We start from the raw sequence: 21,554 nt of genomic DNA on the forward strand, positions 1-21,554 counted from the left end.
GATGGACATGTGTACGTGTGTTGCATGGGAAATGGCTTGCCCACCCATTGCCCAGGCATGGCGAAAAGTCTGGCTACGCCACTGATGACGATTGTAGCTTGGTTTTTTGAGTCGTTATTCGATGAAATATGGTGGCGGATTTGAGGCTTGTAAAATCACTTTCACGATGCTTATGCTGTATTGCAAGCGTTTTCCTGGTAATTCAGTCTATTGAGAAGTGTTTGAGTGTATTCTTTCACTGTTTACGTAATGTTGAAGAGGTTAAATCTTTCGCATTAGTAAAATCGCCACCTCCTGGCCAGTTTTACGGAAACGTTTACGATTTCTAACAGAAGACCGTATATTGAAGTACAACGCGGATTGGCAGTGTTGATAAGTGTTAACGAAGTCGGTACGCAATCCCGGGTACGTAGTATATAATATCTATGATTTAACAGAGCAGTCCTTCGTCTCTTAGCGCACTAAATTTTAATCATCTCACATTAGTGAACATCTTGTTACAAGGATAATTGCACACCCATCCCTGACCCCTCTCAAAAATTCAAAACTTGAGTCTAAAGTGGCATGCATCCCGCATATGAACGTTCCACACACAGGCTAATCTAGGTACGTAAAAATCCCAGCATACACGAAGCCATACAATGCATGGGAACCTCCTATTACTTAACTATGCCATCAATACCATATATCCGACGCCATCAGTACACACAAAAGTTCACCTCTTTCATCTGCATCAAGACTGCGAAGTTGCTCGAGAAGTTCGTGTAGTAGTTCCTTACACCACCGTAATTTTCCGCATAACAGTTCCGCGCATTAACGCCCATTGGGTAGCTAGTACCATGATCACTGTGAACTCAGTTCATATTGCCTTGTTTTTTCTTCACCTGAACACCGGCAAACAAAATTCTAATAATAGGAGACTCACCACCTTCTTAGAAAGCATCCATATCATTTTGCTTTCAGACCTTCAGTGCTGCCACTGTAAAGCTCTAATATATAAATTAATAAATAAATATATAAATAAATAAATAAAACTAAGACTAGACCCCTGTACTTAAGTTGTATATTGTCTTAGCAAAACAAGTCGTCTCTCTCAAAAGAAACCTTAGAAGTTATTGAAGTATGTAGTGATCAATCATCAGCTGGAACACTCTAAGGATCATATAAACACTTAGTTATTAAAGATCTGGTCATAGCATGATGGAATAAGTTACAATCTCTGATCATTTCCATTGAAAAGTGGTACAAAATTAATATCAATGCAACATGATTTAGACATACTAAAGAGTGGGCTGTGACTCGACAGTTGATGTTTAACCTCTCTAAATGTGTAATTGTTAACAAATGGTCCCCCATCAACTCGACATACGAAACACCCTAAATTCCATCCTGGGTAGTAACTACCATTGTTAATTGTAACCTCTCCTGGTCAGACCATATTTCATGTATTTGCAATATAGCTAGATCCATATGCATACTTACATTCCTGCAAAGTAACTTGAAACAATGCTCTAATGCCTTAAAAACACAAGCATACTTAGGTTACATCAGACTGATAATTGAATACTCATCCATAGTATGGTCACCATACACTATGAGAGATGTTCAGAAACTGGAAATGTTATAGCTTGTTTTGTTTTAAATGAATTTTCATGATATGCTAGTGTAACTGTAGTATGATAAACAAGACAACAAAGAAATAATGATACATGTAACATGATTTCATGAGATGCTATAACTGGTCATGTTAGTCTATAGACTTTCAAACTGTTTATGTACATATATACTTACATTAAAGTCTGTTAAAGATTATGAGTGTACAACTTCAGATGATAGTGAGAGTATATAGCTAAATAGAACTGAATCTTATGACCACGTGTGCTAGATCTGTTTGGGTGTTATACTCAGTAAATGAGGTCTGTACATTACCACCAAATTATCAGCTTTGCTGCTGCATTTCCATTTCTGATATAAATACGTTAGTGCATTGGTAATAGTGCAACCTATCCTGTAAGATCCTCTCAATAAAGGTCACCTCTGTAGAAGGCCACTTAATGGTTGCATACATTTAGCATCTTACAGATGGCAAAAATATGCACATGGTATGAATGCATACCTTCTGTACATCCCCAATAACACAATATGTATGCAAAAGAAGAAGTTGCATTGTTGCATGATTCATATTTGCATACTGTAGCTCTTTGATAGCTACCATAGTGATATACATCTAACAGATTATTAACTAACTAGCTATATGTGTTGCAAATATGCTGACTTTTAGCATATACTAATGCAACATATAAAAATACAGTACATGGACCAAAATGTTGACCATATATGTAGCGTAACTAGCTAACATGTGCTGGGTTGTTTTTCACAAAGAGAGTGGTAAATAAAATTAATATAAATAAAGTCAATTTTGTGCAGTGCGCATACATATGCGTGTAACAAGCAACTAAAATAGCCACCGCTATCACTTATAGTGGCTATAATGCAGTTCAGAACCTTAACACCCCTTTATACTATATAGTTCAGAACTTAGTACCCCTTTCGATTCTACTACCTACAGAAATCCATTCCATTGCATGCAGTCAGTAATGTAGTACAAATCCTCTTCAATGACAATTCAAACACAAGCATGGAGGTACTTTGTACGCAATAAATGGATGACTACAACCAGTGCAAATCAGTTACCAACAGGTTTGTGAATTCTCTACCTTTATTTACAATTACTAAAACCACAACAATGAAATTATTTAGTAATGCACAGCGTATTTCACAAAAATAATGCGCAAACATGTATACAACAATAATTATTTCCCCTCTAAAATGTTATTTCTGCATAAATGATTTACATAGCTAACCAAATATTCTCAAAAAAATAAAATGAAACATAACAAATGATAAAATTCTACAAAATATTAGAATACAACTCATTTAACTGATCACACAGTACATCAAATACTGCCCTCTCAGATGGTTCATGTTGGAAACAGCTCTTCATAATGGTGTACACACCATTTGGACAGATCTCAGGTTGTTGGGGTATCATCCTGTCCTTTCCCCTGATAGCATTCTCAATTAACTGTTGATCTGACAGCTCATAGAATGGCTGGTGCCTGCACAGAGTGAATATCTCCCAAAGAGTAATACCATATGCCCACACATCTGTTTTGATTGAGAACTTTCCAAAGAAACACTCGTAAGCCATCCAACGAATAGGTAGTATCATACAACCACCAACTTTGTGATAGTAAGCAGAGTATAGATTTTGACTCATACCAAAATCAGCAACCTTCACAGTGTAGTCTACCCCAACTAAGATGTTTCTGGTAGCCAGGTCACGATGAATGAACTTACGAGAAGAAAGATACTTCATGCCACTGGCTATCTGGAATGACATGTACACTAGGGCAGGAAGAGTGATCTCATCTGGACCAGGTAGCTTCTCTGTTTCTGATGTAAACTCAAACTGCTGCAGGTACTGGTTGAGGTCTCCATTCTCCATATACTCCATCATTATAAATGGTGTACCAGTAGTGCATATTGCCAATAGTCTAATAACATTATCATCCTTCAGTCGTGACATGAACTTGATCTCTTTTTCAAATGACTTTTGGAGTTCACTAGTAGGATCAGCCTTCAGTGTTTTCACAGCCACCTTGATGGAGATATTGCTGTTGGTACTGTTGCCTATTCCAAGGTACTGGTGGCTAAGTCCAACAGTGTTAGCGAGTATGACTTCTCCAAATTGTCCAGTTCCTAACTGATGAAGAATTTCTAAGTTCTTGTTAGACACAATAGGAGGACCTTCAGATTTGTCCAGTGGAATGGGGTCAGCATAGATTGAAGTATAAGGGCAAAGAGTATCCCCTAACATGGCACTGCCTTGTGTCTTTCCACTCATAATGTCACTGGGATTGATGGCTTCACTATATATCGGATCGTCTTCATTTTCGTCAAAAAATATTGTGCTAGCCATAGTGCGTTCAGGAATGTCAGGGGCAGCATAAATATCCAATTCCATTTTATGTTCATAGTCAGGATTTGTAAGCGACAATGTCTGTTCCCTTGAGCGCACTTTCATTTCTGGTGAGCATTGTGGTCTGTAGCTGAAGTCAATACTTGACCTCCTTCGTAGTTCAGTACTCTTTCTCCTCTCTTTCTTTTCCCTCTTGTTAGGAACAGCATATACCATAGTGGGTTTTTCATCACTGTTGGCACTTTTCTGAGCTTCACTTAGGTGATCATAGTGGTCACTGTGTAGAGATGAGGGATGCAGGACAGTGGAATAGTAAGGAACATCTCTACTAAGGTCTGTAGTTTGATCATAGATGTGGTAAGTCTTCCTTCTTCTCCACCAGATGAACACTAGTAACAACACTACTACTATGACTGTTATTAACATGATGACTATGATGGGAGCCACTATAACACCAATGTTAGTAGAGTCACTAGAGCTTGAATCAGATGTGTTATTAGTATATGTGGTAGACACAAGGGGAGTAACAGACATCGTAGTAACATTACTAGCAGTGACAGTGGTAACAATTGTAGCAGTAGCAGCAACAGTAGTAGCAGCAGCAGTAGTAGCAGTGATAGTAGCAGCAGTAGCAGCAGTAGTAGCAGTAGTAATAGTAGCAGTAGTAGTAGTAGTAGTAGCAGCAGTAGCAGCAGTAGTAGCAGTAGTAATAGTAGCAGTAGTAGTAGTAGTAGTAGTAGTAGTAGTAGTAGCAGCAGTAGCAGCAGTAGTAGCAGTAGTAATAGTAGCAGTAGTAGTAGCAGTAGTAGTAGTAGTAGTAGTAGTAGCAGCAGCAGTAGCAGCAGTAGTAGCAGTAGTAATAGTAGCAGTAGTAGTAGTAGTAGTAGTAGTAGCAGCAGCAGCAGCAGGAGAGGTAGTAGTTGTAGTAGCAGTAGTAGTAGTAGTAGTAGTAGCAGTAGACGAAGAAGAAATCTCAGTAACTATATACAAGAAAATGATATACATTTAACAACACTTAGGAACATTAATTTTTATCTACATACCTACATGCTTATTAGTGAACCACAAAAGCAAGCTGTAAATTCACAGTGACGTTTAAACATTTCAAATGCCATAGTAACAATAGCACACCAAATGTTCAGTACAGGGTACCACATATATACGTATATCATAAACCCTTCAGGTCTGGATTGAAAATGGAAGAAAGTTTTAAAAATGCATTTAAAACTTGCTAAATACTTTTAAATGCTGAAACAAGAGATGCAATGGTATATTTGTTGATCTGCCACTTTATGGATTCTTACTAAATTAATACACGTATTATATATATACAGTATATATATGTATATGTATATGTTATATTCGCCTCGCACTATGGCACCCTTTCCTAAATATGTATATCTTTTGGTATATGTTTCGAATACCATGATATCTGTAGTATAATATGTTAATACAACATCTCGTCTCCCACTTGGAAGCAGTAACAGCAATTTCTGATGTTTTTACACCATTATTAGTACCAGTAAGTAATTCCTTGTGATTAGCATGCTCAAGGAGTATGCACATGCGTTGCAGCCTGCAATCTTCTTGAAAATTGGTCCAACAATCCATAGCAACTGTTGCTAGGCAACAGAATGTAAACCTGACCTAGTTACATGCTTTTTGGTGGTTGCTTAGCAACCATCACTATGGTGTCAAAATCATTTCTACAATCAGTAGTGGTTACCTAGCAACGGTTGCTAGGCAACAATGTTGTTGCTAGGTAACAGGTATTGGTTACTATGGTAACAGTAGTTGTCAAGTTGGACATGCCTAACTGGTAAAACATTTAAACATTATCAAAAAATTTTAGCCAATCAGACGCGTATATCAAATGTACAAGTGATATACTAATTCTATTGGTTAGTTTGCTGTAGTATATCAAAAATATATCACAAGCTGCTATTGGAGCTTTTGTACAGGACACGATATTGATGTTGTATTAGTACTAGTAATAGCATGGGTAGCAGTGAAATTTGGGATAAATATCACGAGTGTTGTATTGGAAATGGGGATAAATTTCACGAGGCGAAGCCGAGTGAAATTTACCATTTCCAATACAACAAGAGTGGTATTTATCCCAAATTTCACTGCTACCCATGCTATTCCCAGTTAATACCATACTCGCTGCATATGCGCATGCCGTGCATTAGCGTTGCTATGTACGCAATTTGTCACTATGTACTAAACATGTGTCAACACTAATTGTTAACATAAATTCTAGCCAATGAAATTGCAATTACAACTTTTTCACTGCTACCAGTGAAATACGGGATAAATTTCACTGCTACCATTGAGACTTTTGTATGGGTAGTGAAACAGGTATGGTATTAATATATATATATATATATACATCTGTATAAGGAAAAAACAGGATCATAGAAATAAAAAGCAATGGCCATCTACAAGACTAGTGTACATTTAATTCCTACCTCAGTTATACATGTACAGCCTGTCAGTGACATAGCCATGACTGAAATAGGGAATAAATGTCAACTACAGTATAGCTGCATGCGCAGGTTTAGATGACCTCCATTGTTTCATTGCTCTTTATTTTTATGGTCCCTATTCACTAAATGTTTAACTTTTTGTTACAATTACTGGTGAACCAGCCAATTGCAACAAAGGAAATAATGATAGCAGACACACTATATTGCATGACTGAACACGCTCCTTGCATCAATTACTGAAAAGTGACATGGCCATTCTGCTTCATTTTCCCATCCTTTATACAGTGTTTTAAGCAAAGAACAGTACCTATGCAAATAGTCCAGTCACTACAGAAATTACAGACAATTCTAGTGATAGTCAGTGCTGAAGCCATTATGTGTTACTGCAAACCAGCATTTATGCAGTTTTAAAGAAAGAAATGGGATACAAAGGAGGACAAAGGTTAAGTCCATGATGCATGTATATTGTAGCTACTGTGATTGACAAAATGGCACATCTCAGACTGAAGTGAAGTTAAACAGTGAAGAAATCAAGCCCATAGTGTTAAGTTATGCTTGGCTGAAGGCATCAGTCAGCTAGAAAATCCAGTGAAACAAACTTTTCAACATTTTTTATAGAAATTTGTTAGGTTTGATTATACTCCAAAGCTGCTGTGAAAGAAAAGTGAAGTTAGTTTTCAATACACTAGTTTGGGTCATGTGTAACTGTTCTATTATAACGTGACTGTTGTAATAGGGTAACTGCTTTATTGGAGCATCTCAAATAGTACATCCGCAGTATCAAAATAAATTTCATTGTCCATAACCATCATGGATACTAACTGCTTGTGAAACCCCTGGCTGGAAATGAGTAACCATACACCGAATAACCCCATGTACAACAATGCAAATGTAGAAAGCTGTTGAAGATGTTCCTGCTCAGTGATGGTTTTTTTTTCATAACTCAAATAGCAAACATGAGCCCAAATGAATAAACAATACTTACCAATGGTGACAATAGTTATTAGTATTCTCAATTTAATACAAACCAGAACAACATCTTATTAGGCCAACCGGATAATTGACCAGCAATAGGTCGAACATGCACTCACAATCAATGGACAAATTCCATAATAAGGCTTTATAGCATATAGAAATAACTGTTGCCCCAGTAACCTGAATTTCCCATTATTTTTAGGTAATAACGTCTAAAGTAACTTCTCTAAATTTTGAAAGTATAGCATATATATGTCATAAGATATGACATTTTAAAATTTGTGGTTTTCCCATACATATCTATGTGAGAGGGCTACAGTTGCCCCTTCTGGGCAATCACAAAAATGAGGTATTTCAACGTATGCAAAAACCAAAAATTCAAAAGTACATATATCTCACTTTTACATGATTTCTAGGTGTGAATGTCAACAATAATCTCTCCAAGTTTTAAATAGATAGTGTATATAGGTCATAAGATATGACATCCTTTGAATCCCATGATTTGTGTGATTACCGAGAAGAGGCTACTGTTGCTCCTCTCATTGACAATGTATGGGAAAATTACAACTTCAAAATGTCATATCTCATGACTTATATATGCTATCCTTTTAAACCTTGGAGAGGTGACTTAAGACATTGACACCTACAAATAATATAAAATTTAGGTTGCTATGGGGTAACAATCAATTTTTCATTATTATGAAATTTGTCCATTGTGATCCCATGAAAGCCTTTTAATTAATTACCAACATTATAAGCCACAATACAAAAGAAGAAAAGTGGTCTGGCTAGCCTTGGGAGTTAGGAAGCTGCCTACCCTGCCAACCCTTAAGGCTGGCCCTAGTGATTTGGATTGCACTGGAGGCATTTTTAGGTTTGTTATAACTAACCAATACTGTGAAGGTGCCATGAAGGCATCGTATGACTAGATTCAGGTCGATACTTTTTTTGCAGGAAGTGCATACTGTATGATGATCCCAATGTAAAAATTCTTTACCTTAATATTCTTTATACTTGTTTGTACTTTGGCCGAATGCATACCCTGATGATCAATAACTGAGAAATAATGTGGCCATTCCATTTTGCTCTCAGTGACATTCCACTCATTCTACAGCATTACAAAGAATAGTATGAGAAATGTCTTTGCAATCAATTCACTTACTACGGAAATTACAAATGATTCCCACAATAGCTACAGCAGGGAGCCAGAAATGCTCTACCCACAAATCAATATGCGGTATAGTGGAGCAATAAATGGCTTTCTTGTTGAGCCAGGGTATTAAGTTGAAGATCTATTGGATGGATTCCATTAATATCTAAATCAAGGCAATTGAACAAAACAATCACAAGATCAGGTATCACCGGATTGACTACTCCATGTCACAGTGTGTGCAGGCTGTGGTTTGCTGACTGCTTAAAGTTATGGCAAGATGCTGCAAAGATTGAAGATGATCATAAGTTATGACTTTACACAATCACATATAACGTAGTTAGATGGAGATAGAATACACTGTGGAAACAGCAGTATGTATACACGTACAGGCCTTAAACTGGTCAAAGGACAAAATCTGTACAAATGGCATGATGTTTGACCATACTGAGTTTTGGGTGGACACTAATGTCCTTGCACAATAGTGGTACCATAAAGGCTGATGTCTACAGGGAATTAGAAACAGCATGAAACGGAAACAGAAAATGGAAAATGGAAATGGTCAAATCATTATACACATGCATCCTAGAGTAAAAACCTCACCCCTTAGTGGTCACCTCTTAATGACTACCTTTTTACAAAGACCACATTGCAATTAGGTTCAAAGATAGCTATGGAATACTTAATGATCTAATTGATTATACCACTTCATTAGTGGTCTGGTCACCTTTTATAAAGACCACCTCTTTACAAAGTCCATGCAAGTGAAGTGTAGGTAGTACACTGTAACCTACTGTATCAAAGAAACGTGAGGAGATGACAACCTAGCTTTTTTAGCTTACCTAGCTGTTTTGATAAAATCATGAAACAGATATTTGGAACTTAGCTACTATCATATTGTGAAGAGGTGGTGAGGGTAGTCTTAAAGGTGACCAGAAAGTGATCTTATTTATTGGGTCATCAAGTATGCCTTAGGCACCTTTGAGACGTAATTACAATATGGTCTTTGCATGGAGGTGGTCTTTGTAAGAAGCTGGTCTTTAAGAGGTGGTCACTAAGCAAGGGTTTTGCTCTAGGGTACATTTATATGATGATTTGATCATTTTCTATTTCCACTTTCTGTTTCGGTTTCCATTTCCACTATTTCAGTTTCCACTGTTTCAGTTTCCATTTCCACTGTTTCCAATTGTGTGTACATGTTTGTTTGTAGTGCTAACAACAACTGTCATAGGAGATACAAGATTTTCCCAACCCAAGCTTAAGGATTTACCAGTGCCACCTCTCCTTTGTGTATACTATCACCAGCAGCTGTAATGACCACAGCCTGGTGGTATGTTGCAGTTATGTGGTTGCATTTAGCCTCGTAACTTTCAATCACAACATGCATGAAGGCAGCACAATAGAAACTTCTTATTCCAATTCTAAAGTATTTCCCTATCTCATGTATGTACAATTTGACTCTACATCCTTACAATTGTGAATATGCAAGGACATTAGTCCTTGGCACTTTAAGAATTAAATTAAGGTCTGATGTAGATGGTAGCTAGTACTACAAATACATAGCTATGCAGCCTATAGTGTAGGATATTCTTTTCACAGCAAGTGTATAAATGTATAAGCCTATAAGATGATATCAGGAAAAGCCTATAAGATGCTTGGATTAATCCGTAGACGTTTTTCAAGCAACGGGGCAATCATGATCAAAAGAAAGCTATACATCTCACTGATACGTTTATATTATTCTTAATCAAACATATCAGAAAGAATACAGAGACAAGCCACTAAATGGATTTTGAATGACTATCATGTGCCATACAGGTCTCGTCTGATGAGTCTACAGCTGTTACCAATTTACCTTGGTAAATAAGGTTAACAGACAAGCAAGCCTGGGGTATGGTTGGTATCAAATCCGGTTACAAAAATTGGAGCCCACAATCATTAATGTTCAACACCATTGCACTTGCTTACAGTAGTCATACGATCCCTACTTGTGGTGGAAAGGTGAATCCTGTCACGAAGATTGTTTCAGCCACAAACATTCCAAGTCATCCCCCACCCACCCTTGACCCTGCTGCACCCTAGCACTCCCAGCCATGCTTGCATGCCTGTTATAAATTAGATTGTCTCACATTTGGGAAACCCAGGGAATGGCACAGGGTGCAGTCCAGCTGCTTGATATGACTAAGTACTGGCTACAGCAATAGGTATACAGCAGCTAACTTCCTCACTAGAGCAGATGCGGGTGCATTTAGCACCTAGTGTCTGGGCTGCCCTATCTAACCCCAAACTATGCTTAGCTTCATGTATGCCATGCAGTAGAAGTACATGTGGGCTGAGTGGACGTAGGATGTTAATGTATGTTTATGAAATAAAATGATATTATCTTCTTCATAGAATCTTACCAACATCCTCAACGTATTTTAACATTGCTAAGTATGTTCAATTCAGTACCTCTATCACAAGATTTAGTTCATTTCAGAAAATGATCCACCACAGATGTTCATCTAATATTGTGCAGAATTTTTACTTTCACCGCCTACCACTATGGAACTCTCTGCCAAGAATAGATTTATCTCTTCCTATTTGCACTATCAAGCATAGACTCTAAAACTACATGAGGGAACACTTTATTCATGATACTAATGTTCATTCTTTTCATTACAATTTCCCTTGTTGCCACTGTGTCACAGCATCGATGACATCCTTACACAGAGAACTTACCTAATTAATTATTTTATTTTTGTATTTCCCCCTTTCTTTAGTTTGAGTCCCTGGCAACACTTGCCAGTGGTTCTCAGTACCTTTATTTGTGCTGTCAAACATTAATAATAATAGTATCTATACAGACTCATTGCAGAGCTCTATACATATGGGTTAAATGTTTGTGTATGCATGGAAGGAAAGTGGTTAAGTCCCAGATTGGACCCACCCAGTTTACTTTGCCCAGGGCTCTAAGGCCAGCCCTGCAAAAACATCTCCATTAAATTTTATTTTTGTTATGTAGTGGAATTAAAACTGATTGACTTAATATTAACTGTTGCTTCACACAAGCATATAACAGCTAAGGTCACAGACTTTATTTTTCACTGTTAGACATCACTTCAGGGTGTCAATCAGCCATTTGAGGTAGCACACTAATGGCTTTGTGTCTTATTTGTGTTGCCTATCACGTACGAACAAAATGGAATTTTTTGGTAATTTTTACTCGATGCCTCAAACTGTCAAAGTAAGCAAATTGGTTGTTACATATCATACTCCATGTGTAGAGCTGTGTAATTGGCAGAACATATACTAAAATGGCTACATTGATTATAAGTAACTGGCATAGTAACATGCATTTTGTCATACATATATGTCTGATGTCACTAGTTCTTTTGGTGCAGTGTTATAGAAGATGAATCAAGACACATAGTAGCGTGTTGTGTAGCCAAGAAAACCAGCACACGGTTTATTGACAGGAAGAAAGAAAACATGATTTTCATGCATGCATGTGTAGCTCCATGTCTCCTTTTCCAAAGCACATCATTTTGCAATATAACTGTCCACAAAGGTAGGGTAGGCTGCATAGAAAATTTAAATTTACACTAACCATTTGTGAGATATGGACTTTCAAATTATTCTCTTTTTTCTTCTTCTTAAGCTGTAGGGATTCTACAGAGGCTTCAATTTCTTATTGCACACTTTGCAAAAAAATTAATTGCTATAAAATGTAAAACTTAACTTAATTACTGTGAACTTCGGTGCAAATGAAGAGTGAATTAATGTTCTATGAATCTGATATATATCCAAGGAGTTATTAATGTTTATTTGTATAAAGAAAGATCAAATTTTGCTCACGGCTACAGGATAAACTGAGCATAAGAATAACTTGAATATTGGTGTGTACATAGGCTGATCATTGTAGCAGTGCCTATTAATGGTTTGACAAACAATGGAGTTACAGCTACAGAGTTATAAAATTAAACAAGTGTAAAATTGTGGGATCGAGATACTCTAATAGAGCAGTCACTGTGGGGTTAAAAGGTGCACGGTCGAATAAAATTTTCCCAGGGCTCAAACCTCCATACTTAACACCTACATCCTTAACTACTGCTATCTTGGCTGTTTATACTTCACTTAATTTCTACTTTACAAATGAATTAATCTGCTTGTTAATAAACGTTTATAATTTCATAGGCCTACAATTGGAAATTTTAGGTTGTTCTACAACTTTCTATGTGTGTTCTATTACAAGTCCTCAAAAAATTTAAAGTATTACAACAAAAATTACAACTACATGCATTACAAATCTGTCTTCAGTAATCATCATTGTGTGTGTATAGAATGTGAGTAAAAACAAACCCTAAAGTCAGCCATAGGCTGGTTTGGGACCTTATAAGGTACAAAAAGAAGTGAAATCCACAGCCAAGGTGTAAAAAATAGCGTGGCCTTTATAAGCAATGGGTGAAAAGTTGTGAAATCAAAGGTGGCTGCCAAGAAATGGTTGCAATGATGTTAGTTTTAATTACGCATAGCTACAGCAGTTAAAATTTGCAGCATTGCAGCCATTTCTTGGCCGCCACCTTTGATTTCACAATTTTCTTCAATTCACCAAAGCTTGTAAACATGTTTTCACAGCTTGGCTGTTTTGTGTGGATTATGATACAACAGTTTATGTTACAAGCTAGTAGGAATCATTACAACAAATAGTGCTTGAATAGTTAGTAAGCGGAGGAGAGGAATAAGGGGTAAATAGAGAGGTTTTCTAAAGTTTCCATAAACTGGCCAGGAAATTAAAATTGATTTTGCATTGATTTACAAAGGTATCAAAGGTTCAGATCAAAATATTCTGATAGAGCAGTCAACTACCCTAATAGAACAGTCAAGTTTTGAAGTTACTTAGTTTACTGTACCAACACAGTAAAAAATCTAAAATCATATCTAAGAGTGTTTAAGGCCTAATTTTTTTTCTAGGGCATACCCTCAAGATACCATCCATGTGTCTGTTGTTTGTTTCAAACTTCACACAAGCTCCACCTCATATCTCTTTAGCCTGTATGCCAGCAAAAGAAAACATAAGCAGCCATATTAATCAATTCCTAACATATGTTTAAAATGTCAGCTTTAAATATTTTTTGGTGAACATAGTCACCAGATTCAATCATGAAACACATAATTTTCAAACATATCCTGGGGGAGCATGCCCTCACACCCACAGTTTGTATGCAGCAGAAAATCTGGAAACCTGTCACCAAAATTCTGTAGCTGCCCCTGGGAATGATATTGCAGAATCCTCGAAGGTACATTGTTTGCAGAATAGCTAATTAGTCTTTCCTTGGCCACCAAAAAATTGCATAGATATATGCAAACAATTATATTCATAAAAACTATGTATATACTTACCACAAAACAACACTTCACTTAGGAATGTATGTGTCCCCTCACTAATGGCCATTATCACTCTCAAGGACTGAACCATCAAACCTTCATTAGTGATATCAACATTTAGTCTGTATTGTCTGTTCTCCACAGGTACTGGAGAATCACTAGTATCAATACTGATCTGATTGGACGGTGTAGTGGAGTTATCATACAGTGTCAAACTGGGGAGTGCTATACCACCATTTGGTGAATTCCAGAACCACATACTGATTCTTCGGATATCAAGTGGTCGCTCAAATCTGAACACCACAGACACATTTCTAGCATTTCTCAAGTCCCACACAAAATATTCTGATAAATCTGAAAAATTGAAATTTCCTACAGGTCCACGTCCACAGTCCATCAGAGTAGTCCCCACTCCACAACTAATGGTTCCTTGTCCATCAATTGATATACACCCATCATTACTGGGTTGTACACTACTGAACTCATCTGACCTCATTGTGGTATATGATAATGGTGGTTGTGACATTATAACAACATCTACAACTCATCATGTTATACAATGATACAAAACATGTCACACTCACCATCACGTTGACAACTACCACAATTAGGATACTGTTGACCACTAGTGGAGTGACCCAATATAACCACCAGTAAAATTATAGTCACTTTTCTCATCTCTACTATTGCTGAAAAAGATATAAAAGAAGACACATGATAGACTTTGTGAACACATCAGAACAGTACCACCACCATTAGCAAGAGTGAATAATAAGCTCTTGTTATTCACTTTTGCTATTAGTACCATACAAAGATTCAGTAATTGACATGTATATATATATATCTAATCAAAAACAGCCAAGCTGTAAAAAAAGGTGCGGCCCCCAAAAAGGCCATGGTGAAAAAAGATATGAAATCCAAGGTGGCGGCCAAGAAATGGTTGTGATGGTAGGTTAATGGTTACATTTTAATAACAACAATTCAGGTGAATTTGGTGCCAAGACCAAGTGGCACAAAATTCACCTGAATTGTCGTTATTAAAATGTAACCATTAACCTACCATCACAGCCATTTCTTGGCCGCCACCTTGGATTTCACATCTTTTTTCACCATGGCCTTTTTGGGGGCCGCACCTTTTTTTACAGCTTGGCTGTTTTTGATTAGATATCACTTCTTTTTGTATTTGTATACTGCAAAGCCGGCCTATGGCTGGCTTTGGGGCTTTTTTAACCCATGTGTTTTTTTCTTTACTACAGGAAGAAGAAAAGAACTTAAAGAAGAATTTTAGTACTTCAATTATTTTTGATTTTATTAGTAATTATACAAATTATATACATATATTTATTACATGCCCATTATTCCCCACAGGATATTTTTTTGCAGCTGATCTCTCTACTGGGTGAATTGAAATGTAGCTGAACTATATACAGGATGGTTTCTTTGTAGCTGAACTCTCTACAAGGTAACCTCTTCTAGCTGGTCTCTCTACAGGGTATTTTGTTTCTAGCTGAACTCTCTACAGGTGATTTGTTTGCAGCTAAACTCTCTACATGGTGGTGTCTTTGTAGCCGAACTCTCTACATGATGGTTTCTTTGTAGCTGAACTCTCTATAAGGTGACTTCATCTAGCTGATCTCTCTACAGGGTGATTATTTGTAGCTGAACTCTCTGTAGGGTGATTTGTTTGCAGCTGAACTCTCTACATGATGGTTTCTTTGTAGCTGAACTCTCTACAAGGTGACTTTGTCCAGCTGATCTCTCTACGGGGTGATTTGTTTCTAGCTGAACTCTCTACAGATGATTTGTTTGCAGCTAAACTCTCTACTAGGTGGTTTCTTTGTAGCTGAACTCTCTACATGATGGTTTCTTTGTAGCTGAACTCTTTACAAGGTGACTTTCTTCTAGCTAAACTCTCTACGGGGTAATTTCTTTGTAGCTGAACTCTCTATATGATGGTTTCTTTGTAACTGAACTCTCTACAAGGTAACTTCTTCTAGCTGATCTTTCTACTGGGTGATTTGTTTCCAGCTGAACTCTCTACATGGTGGTTTCTTTGTTGCTGAACTCTCTACAAGGTGAATTCTTCTACCTGATCTCTCTACAGGGTGATTTGTTTGTAACTGAACTCTGTACAAGTGCGTTTTTGTGGGTGATCTCACTGCAGGTTGATTTGTTTGTAGCTGAACTCACTAAAGGGTGATTTTGCTTGTAGCTGAACTCCTTGCATTGTATCTAGTTTCTAGCTGATCTCTCTACAGGGTGATTTGTTTGTAGCTGATCTCTCTACAAGTTGATTTGTGTGTAGCTGATCTCTCTGCAGGTTGATTAATTTGCAGCCGATCTCTCTACAAGGTAATTTGTTTGTAGCTGAACTGTCTGTAAAGTGATTTATTTGTAGCTGATCTCTCTGCAGGTTGATTTGTTTTAGCTGAACTCTCTACAGGGTGATTTACTTGTAGCTGAACTCCTTACATTGTGTCTAGTTTCTAGCTGATCTTTCTACAGGGTGATTTGTTTGTAGCTGATCTCTCTACAAGTTGATTTGTGTGTAGCTGATCTTTCTACTGGTTGATTTGTTTGTAGCCGATCTCTCTACAGGGTAATTTGTTTGTAGCTGAACTCTGTACAAGGTGCTTTTTTGTAGGTGATCTCACTGCAGGTTGATTTGTTTGTAGCTGAACTCACTAAAGGGTGATTTGCTTGTAGCTGAACTCCTTACATTGTGTCTAGTTTCTAGCTGATCTCTCTACAGGGTGATTTGTTTGTAGCTGAACTCTCTATAAGGTGATTTGTTTGCAGCTGAACTCTCTACATGGTGGTTTCTTTGTTGCTGAACTCTCTACAGGGTGATTTGTTTCTAGCTTATCTCTCTACAGGTTGATTTGTGTGTAACTGATCTCTCTACAAGCTGATTTGTTTGTAGCTGAATTCTCTGCAAAGTGTTTTGTTTGTAGCTGACCTCTCTTCAGGGTGATTTGTTTCTAGCTGATCTCTCTACAGGGTGATTTTTTTGTAGCTGATCTCTCTTCAGGGTGATTTGTTTCTAGCTGATATCTCTACAGGGTGAATTTTTGTAGCTGACCTCTCTTCAGGGTGATTTGTTTCTAGCTGATCGCTCTACAGGTTGGTTTGTTTGTAGCTGAACTCTCTACACGGTGATTTGCTTGTAGCTGAACTCCTTACATTGTGTCTAGTTTCTAGCTGATCTCTCTACAGGGTGATTTGTTTGTAGCTGATCTCTCTACAAGTTGAATTGTGTGTAGCTAATCTCTCTGCAGGTTGATTTGTTTGTAGCCGATCTCTCCACAAGGTAATTTATTTGTAGCTGAACTGTCTAAAAGGTGATTTGTTTGTAGCTGATCTCTCTGCAGGTTGATTTGTTTTAGCTGAACTCTCTAAAGGGTGATTTATTTGTAGCTGAACTCCTTACATTGTGTGTAGATTCTAGCTGATTTCTCTACAGGGTGATTTTTTTGTAGCTGACCTCTCTTCAGGGTGATTTGTTTCTAGCTGATATCTCTATACAGGGTGATTTTTTGTAGTTGACCTCTCTTCAGGGTGATTTGTTTCTAGCTGATCGCTCTACAGGTTGGTTGTTTGTAGCTGAACTCTCTACACGGTGATTTGCTTGTAGCTGAACTCCTTACATTGTGTCTAGTTTCTAGCTGATCTCTCTACAGGGTGATTTGTTTGTAGCTGATCTCTCTACAAGTTGAATTGTGTGTAGCTAATCTCTCTGCAGGTTGATTTGTTTGTAGCCGATCTCTCTACAAGGTAATTTATTTGTAGCTGAACTGTCTAAAAGGTGATTTGTTTGTAGCTGATCTCTCTGCAGGTTGATTTGTTTTAGCTGAACTCTCTACAGGGTGATTTATTTGTAGCTGAACTCCTTACATTGTGTGTAGTTTCTAGCCGATCTCTCTATAGGGTAATTTGTTTGTAGCTGAACTGTGATTTGTTTGTAGTTGATCTCTCTGCAGGTTGATTTGTTTTAGCTGAACTCTCTACAGGCTGATTTGTTTGTAGCCGATCTCTCTACAGGGTAATTTGTTTGTAGCTGAACTCTCTACATGGTGGTTTCTTTGTTGCTGAACTCTCTACAGGGTGTTTTGCTTGTAGCTGATCTCCCTACAGGGTGATTTGTTTGTAGCTGATCTCTCTACAAGTTGATTTGTGTGTAGCTGATTTTTCTACAGGTTGATTTGTTTGTAGCCGATCTCTCTACAGGGTGATTTGCTTGTAGCTGATCTCTCTACAGGGTGATTTGTTTGTAGCTGATCTCTCTACAAGTTGATTTGTGTGTAGCTGATCTTTCTACAGGTTGATTTGTTTGTAGCCGATCTCTCTACAGGGTAATTTGTTTGTAGCTGAACTCTGTACAAGGTGCTTTTTTGTAGGTGATCTCACTGCAGGTTGATTTGTTTGTAGCTGAACTCACTAAAGAGTGATTTGCTTGTAGCTGAACTCCTTACATTGTGTCTAGTTTCTAGCTGATCTCTCTACAGGGTGATTTGTTTGTAGCTGAACTCTCTATAAGGTGGTTTGTTTGCAGCTGAACTCTTTACATGGTGGTTTCTTTGTTGCTGAACTCTCTGCAGGGTGTTTTGCTTGTAGCTGAACTCTCTACAGGGTGATTTGTTTCTAGCTTATCTCTCTGCAGGTTGATTTGTGTGTAATTGATCTCTCTACAAGCTGATTTGTTTGTAGCTGAATTCTCTGCAAAGTGTTTTGTTTGTAGCTGACCTCTCTTCAGGGTGATTTGTTTGTAGCTGATCTCTCTACAGGGTGATTTTTTTGTAGCTGACCTCTCTTCAGGGCAATTTGTTTGTAGCTGATCTCTCTACAGGGTGATTTTTTTGTAGCTGATCTCTCTTCAGGGTGATTTGTTTCTAGCTGATCTCTCTACAGGGTGATTTTTTGTAGCTGACCTCTCTTCAGGGTGATTTGTTTCTAGCTGATTTCTCTACAGGTTGATTTGTTTGTATATGAACTCCCTACAGGGTAATTTACTTGTAGCTGAACTCCTTACTTTGTGTCTAGTTTGTAGCTGATCTCTCTACAGGGTGATTTGTTTGTAGCTGAACTCCTTACATTGTGTGTAGTTTCTAGCTGATCTCTCTACAGGGTGATTTGTGTGTAGCTAATCTCTCTGCAGGCTGATTTGTTTGTAGCCGATCTATCTACAGGTAATCTGTTTGTAGCTGAACTCTCTATAAGGTGATTTGTTTGTAGCTGATCTCTCTGCAGGTTGATTTGTTTTAGCTGAACTCTCTACAGGGTGATTGCTTGTAGCTGAACTCCTTACATTGTGTCTAGTTTCTAGCTGATGTCTCTACAGGGTGATTTTTTGTAACTGAACTCTCTTCAGGGTGATTTGTTTCTAGCTGATCTCTCTACAGGTAGATTTGTGTTGATTTGTTCATTGCTGATCGCTCTAAAGGTTGATTTGTTGCAGCTGAACACCCTGCAAAGTGTTTTGTTTGTAGCTGATCACTCTAAAGGGTAATTTGTTTGTAGCTGAACTCTCTCCACAGTGACTTGTGTGTAGCTGAATTCTGTGTAACTGAATTCTCTAGAGAGTGACTTAATTGTAGCTGAATTCTCTACACAGTGCATGACTTGTTTATAGCTGAACTTTCTTCAGTGTGACTTGTAATGTTCTGAATTTCTATAGTGATATATTTGCTTAACTCTCCACATGGTGACTGTCTTCTTGCTGAACTGTCTATAAGATTAACTGTTTGCAGCTGAACTCCCTACAGAATAACTTGTGATGTAATAAAATTCTATAATGGAGTAAATAAATTAGCCGAATGCTCTATTAGGGTGACTGTTCTATTAGAGTATCTCGATCTCGCATTTGCTACACGGAGTTGGCTTTCGAATCAGTGGTTTGTAATCCGATTCTTCTGTACTACTGCAAGGACTTTCTATGAAGATTATTCCAGCTATACACCGATTTTCAGCTCATTGCTCTAAGCGGTTTGCCTAGTAGGCGTGAAAACTAATACTTTTTTATTCATAAAAATCGATCGCGTAATTGTGACACAGGTTGGATTTTGTGTCATATCTCCGTGGTCTTTATCTCGATTCCTTTCAAACCACCAAAAGGCACTCCTACGATGGTTACTCCATCTACATAGCAATTTTCAACTCATTCCATGAAGCGGTTTACCCTGTAGGCGTGACAACAAATCGATCTTGTTTTACGCGAATAATCGGTCATAACTCCTGAACCATTCATAGGATTTGTACCAAATTTGATGCTATGATTCGCCTTTGGACTCCCTTTCTGTGTGCCAACTTTCAAGGTGATCGGAGTACGCGTTTGCTTGTTATAGCAATTTTTGCAAGTGTGCGAAAAGACGAAGAAGAAAAAAAAACGAAGAAAAGAAAACGAAACTTTGGCAGCTCGTATCTCGGAAATGGCTTGAGCGATTTCCTTCAAATTTGGAATGTAGACTCCCTTGGCTGGCGGGCAACTGTGTAGCAAATTTGGTTCCAATCAGATAAGTGATCACCGAGATACAAAGGTGTGAAAATGACGTTTTTGTTCTTCCTGTCAATATACTCACGGTGTGGCGCGCCGGCTTCTTGGGCCGCACGACACACTACCGTGTGTCTTGATATAGGTAGGAGTAAGTAGCTTAAGTTGTTCATACTTAATTTCTGCTATTGTGCTAATACTAAACAGTGTGTCACTATACCCACCATTCAGACATTCAGCACTTGTACTGTAAAGCCTTAATAAATACATAAGGACACAACTGAGTACCCCTTAGCTTGTATTTGTACCAATTGTGGCATCCAATCTTTAAATCAGAATTACATTAGCAATGATTGCATTTACTAGTGACCTGGTGAGTGGAGTGAAGCAATAACATGTCCATCCACTAAATACCATTCATTTAAATTAAGCTTGCGAATATCACAATCATACAGTACGATAGTACTGCATAGTAAGGACCACAAATGTGTGGGGGTGACCCATGAAAAACATCACCCAAAAACTAGCCTCACTTTTCCCAGATGACAATGAAGCAGTATTGGTTAGGTAAAACTAAGCCCAAACAAGCCTTCAGATCAACTCGAAATGCTCTCAACAAATTGCTATGAAATTTATTTTTTTAATTATTAATGGAGTTTTCTAGTGACTGACTGACTGACTGAGTAACTGACTGATGCCTTCAGACAAGTGTAACTCAATAACGGCTAAAGCTATGGGCTTGATTTTTTCACTGTGTGATGTCGCTTCAGCCAGACACATGCCTGTTGGCATACCGTAGTACGTACAATGCATTCATCATGGACTTACCAGCGTCCTACTTTACATCCCATTCATATTTGCTGACAGCAAAAGGTGTCCGTTTGGCGGTAGCATGTGATGGCTTTCCTTCATAATGGAAATTATCAGTATTTTTCATAGTGGCTACATTGATTGCAGAGGTGCGTTTTGAACATTTCTTGATTTGTACTGCTGTGCAACGGGTTGAGCATAGCTGACAACAAAGCGTAATCTTTTCAGATGATAATTGATAGCTGGGGCATGTGGTGCCATTTATTTTAATGTGGTATGTGTGGGTTCACCAGT

The 21,554-nt window shown here is 37.8% G+C and overlaps 1 protein-coding gene across 1 annotated transcript in view; it reads right to left on the minus strand.

The window, feature by feature from the left end:
- The window catches only part of LOC136267367 (class II receptor tyrosine kinase-like), a 107,553-nt gene that overhangs the window by 77,378 nt on the left and 8,621 nt on the right, over positions 1-21,554 (minus strand). The window contains exon 2 of the mRNA XM_066062483.1: positions 14,548-14,652. Coding sequence (XP_065918555.1) covers positions 14,548-14,652 — 105 coding nt within the window. The remainder of the gene's footprint in view (positions 1-14,547; positions 14,653-21,554) is intronic.

This window comes from Dysidea avara, chromosome 9, assembly GCF_963678975.1.
Source record: "Dysidea avara chromosome 9, odDysAvar1.4, whole genome shotgun sequence".
Taxonomy (NCBI): domain Eukaryota; kingdom Metazoa; phylum Porifera; class Demospongiae; order Dictyoceratida; family Dysideidae; genus Dysidea; species Dysidea avara.